Here is a 3,386-nt window from a genome sequence, read left to right on the forward strand (position 1 = left end):
CGCTTTGGTGCCTCGATTTGTGACACTGGCTCAATTGGGAAGGGGGAGTTTTGAAGGGGGCCGCTTGAACCCCTTAGTAAGCAGGCACCTCCACATCAGCTTCCTGACAGCCCCGATTCCCGCGCTGCTGTTCTAGCGCATCAGCGGCTTCAGTAATGGCGGTCATTCACCCGTAGGAAGCGATGCAAGGAGTGACGAACAGATGCAGGGCATCTCCATCACGGGCAAAGTGCGGATGGCGGGCGAGAGCGTCCACAATATAGTATCGCGCGCCTTTTAGATAGTTCATCATGAGATTCTGGAATTTGTCCAGGATATCGACCCAATGCTCCATGTCTTTTGATTGTGGATTAGAGGTGTTGACTGCTGCAAGTAGGTCAAATCCTGGTGTGAGGTGTGGGGTAAGCCATTGCACAGGGACGTACGTATACCCACGGATTCAAAGCGCTGAATAACATCTGAGCCTTTTGGGTGGATATGGGGTACAACTGCAGTAAAAAATTTGTAATCTGGCTCAAACAACGCTTGGTTGTCGTCGCGTTCAAATACTGAGCCTCAGGCATAGTTTGATGCAGTTTCTTTAAGGTCATCAGGTCTGGTAAAGTCGGGGACTTGGGCAAACCGTATAGTCGACCAGCCGCGTTTTAAGTTTTTCACAGCGGACGTATGCGGTGGGACCCAGGAAGTGTCATATGCTTCGAGCGGCCATGCGACGACGGCGAACTCGGGCGTCACGAATGTGCGCCATGTTTGGCAGTCCCGAAGGACTGTTGCACCTGCGTCTCGTGCGGTGGTAGCTCTGAACAGATTAAAATTGCATGATGTCTCCAGCTGAGCCCTTAACTTCCGGCCCGCCGATGGTGTAGCCAAAGTACTCGAACTCCTGCTTTCGTACCTTGTAAGTTCTGAACTGGTAGTACAGAGATATTACTAGGAGGTGCTCAGCAATAGCCATAACGGCTGCACGTGAGAGACTGGGTTCACACTCTATATACGAATGTCGTCAAAAGAGGCAACTACTCATTGGGCCAACACTATTTGGAGAAATGCATTGATATTAATCTTCGTCAAGGCGCGTGCATCTTGGATACCGAACTACATCACCTGAAGTTCAAAGAGACGCATTACTTAACAGAAATCAGTCTGCTACCTGTCCGGATTTGGTGCAAACCTTATCTGAAAAAGACCGGCTTCTATGGAAAGCGTCGAAAAATTTAGCGCGGCACCCAGCACTTCACGGGTAGTGTGTAGCAATCGCACTATGGAGTTCACGTTAATCAGCAGGGAGGTTCGTAGTCTCGCCGATACATATATTTGGCTATCAACAGGACGCTTTGAAGTCAGCCCCTTTGCACGGCAACTGGTAAGAAGACGTCTTTTGGCTCGACGGGAGACCAGCACCTGCGACGGTAGTTTCTAAGCTTAATCTAACTGGAATGCAAAACCCATATACGTGTGATTAGCAGTGCACTAGGCCACACCGACGCTCTGTGGGCCTCGCCCACCTCCGGCAAAGTGGGGGGGGTTCGCGAGTTGAGACAGTTGAACCGAGAGTACGCTGATGCTCAACGAACACAGAGCAAAACCCCCTGAAAGCGTTTAAAAAGCGAATCCACCGCTTCATTCACAGGAGCAGGTATCGTGAGAACAGAATCGAGGACTGCAATGCCAACTAGAGCTTTGCAGTGCTGGTGGGCGCCTGCTGAAGTGCGGCTGGTGATACGAATGCATTTGGCTTTAGGAATGGCTTGTAGCGCTCAGAAGGCGGTTGCGGTAAAGCTAATGCCTCCGCAATCGACATGAGAGCAACCTGTTGGGCAAGAGCATCGTATGCCTGGTTTGCTGTAGTTTCTGAGTAAGTCCTGGAGGTGAGGTTACGTGCCTCCAGCGAACCCCTCCCGCAGCAGCATTGGCAGGTCACACCAGTGGAACTTCACATCTCCAAGGAACGTATATGAACAGAAGTACCATTATATCTGATATCTGCTAAGCCAGAATAGCCTCAATAAAGTCACATGTAAGAGGGTCTACCAGGTATTCACCCTAAAATAATATGCCCACCACATAGATGGCCACGTAGTAATAAGATTTATTTGCGAGCTTTGCCTGCTAGCCGAGTTACAGCCACCCTCGTGACGTGGGAAGCCGTCATCCAGGACCAGGCGCTGCACCAGTGCTGAGCTAATCAGGCGTCTGGATACTCCCTTGTATTACAGCGCTTCATGCTGGTGCTCCACTATGCCGAGAAACAACTCTGCTATGCGCCTGGTGACACATAGTAGCTCACAAGCGTCAATGACATTTCCAGGCTACCGTCTGCTCATCCTCACCTTCGAATACTGTACAGTGATCCCCGTTAACACGACTGCCTGCTTTCGTCTCTGACGTACTTCCATCTATGCGTTGATAGCCCTTAGTCCTATATCTCCAAGCTTCGGTTCATCATACCCTAGTAAACACAATTTAGTTAGACATACCAATGGCATTTCTGCTTTGGTCTCCCTGGTTCCTTCTCGGTCTATCCTCTGGGAACACAGACGTTGCCTTCAGTCTGGCGAGACTAGGGTGGTGTTGGGTCCGTTGGCGACGGAACATATTAATTCATGCGCAGCATGGTTGCTCTAGTGATTGCGTCTACCATTACTTTGGTGCTCGACAAATTGAAGGCTTTTGTTTTTTGTCCGCGCTAAATGGTGCCCTGATGAGTGGCTCTTCCCTGGATGGCTCACGCTGAGCAATCGGCGCCACCGTAGTCCTTGCCTCTATGATTGCGGCACAACTCTCCTAAAATTCACTAAACGCGATTCCGCAGCAATCATTTTTTTCCAAACTGTCCTGTGTTATTGCGTAGCAGAGGCCTCATCGGTCCGTTCTCGTTGATCCTCCTCGGTCGAGGCTTGCCCGCATCTTTCGCTACAAATTTCAACGTAGTGTCATTGAGTACTCGCTCGTCTATTTCGGGTCCCCCCTGTTAATTCTGGCGTCGCACATCTCCTATGTGATGACAGTATCCGCAGCATCCTGCGCACAACTGGTACCAAGGGTCTTTGACTTCAAAACGTAGCTGCAGCGTCCTTTGAATCAAGGAGCGCTTTGTGTCGTTCATTTTGTGTTTCTTCTGACAGGCTGGCTAAGTATTTGCCAAAGGCATCTTCGGACTGTGACACAATGCCCTGGTAAACAAGCAGTAAAGGCCCCACAAAGTATATATCATGATCTATCTTGTTTTGGGCCAGTTTAACCTTCACCCCTCGTCTATTCCTACGAAAGTGCCTCAAGAGGTGTTTTCCTAGGGGAACTTTTCAATCCTCCATATTCGTCCCGGTATACCCAGGATTAGCCAATAGTGCAATGAAAGACGCTTTAGGTGCTTTCAGTGTCCCACT

At 49.9% G+C, this 3,386-nt stretch overlaps 1 protein-coding gene across 1 annotated transcript; it reads right to left on the reverse strand.

The window, feature by feature from the left end:
• Window positions 1-555: 555 nt before the first annotated feature.
• On the reverse strand, window positions 556-2,819 carry LOC113147587. Its single transcript, XM_026338630.1, is given in 6 exon segments — window positions 556-799; window positions 1,151-1,259; window positions 1,384-1,421; window positions 1,680-1,882; window positions 2,478-2,619; window positions 2,773-2,819. Coding segments are annotated over 6 exon segments (783 nt in total).
• Window positions 2,820-3,386: the final 567 nt, after the last annotated feature.

Source organism: Cyclospora cayetanensis, unplaced genomic scaffold (assembly GCF_002999335.1).
Source record: "Cyclospora cayetanensis isolate NF1_C8 unplaced genomic scaffold, CcayRef3 CcayRef3_contig_289, whole genome shotgun sequence".
Classification (NCBI taxonomy): Eukaryota; Apicomplexa; class Conoidasida; order Eucoccidiorida; family Eimeriidae; genus Cyclospora; species Cyclospora cayetanensis.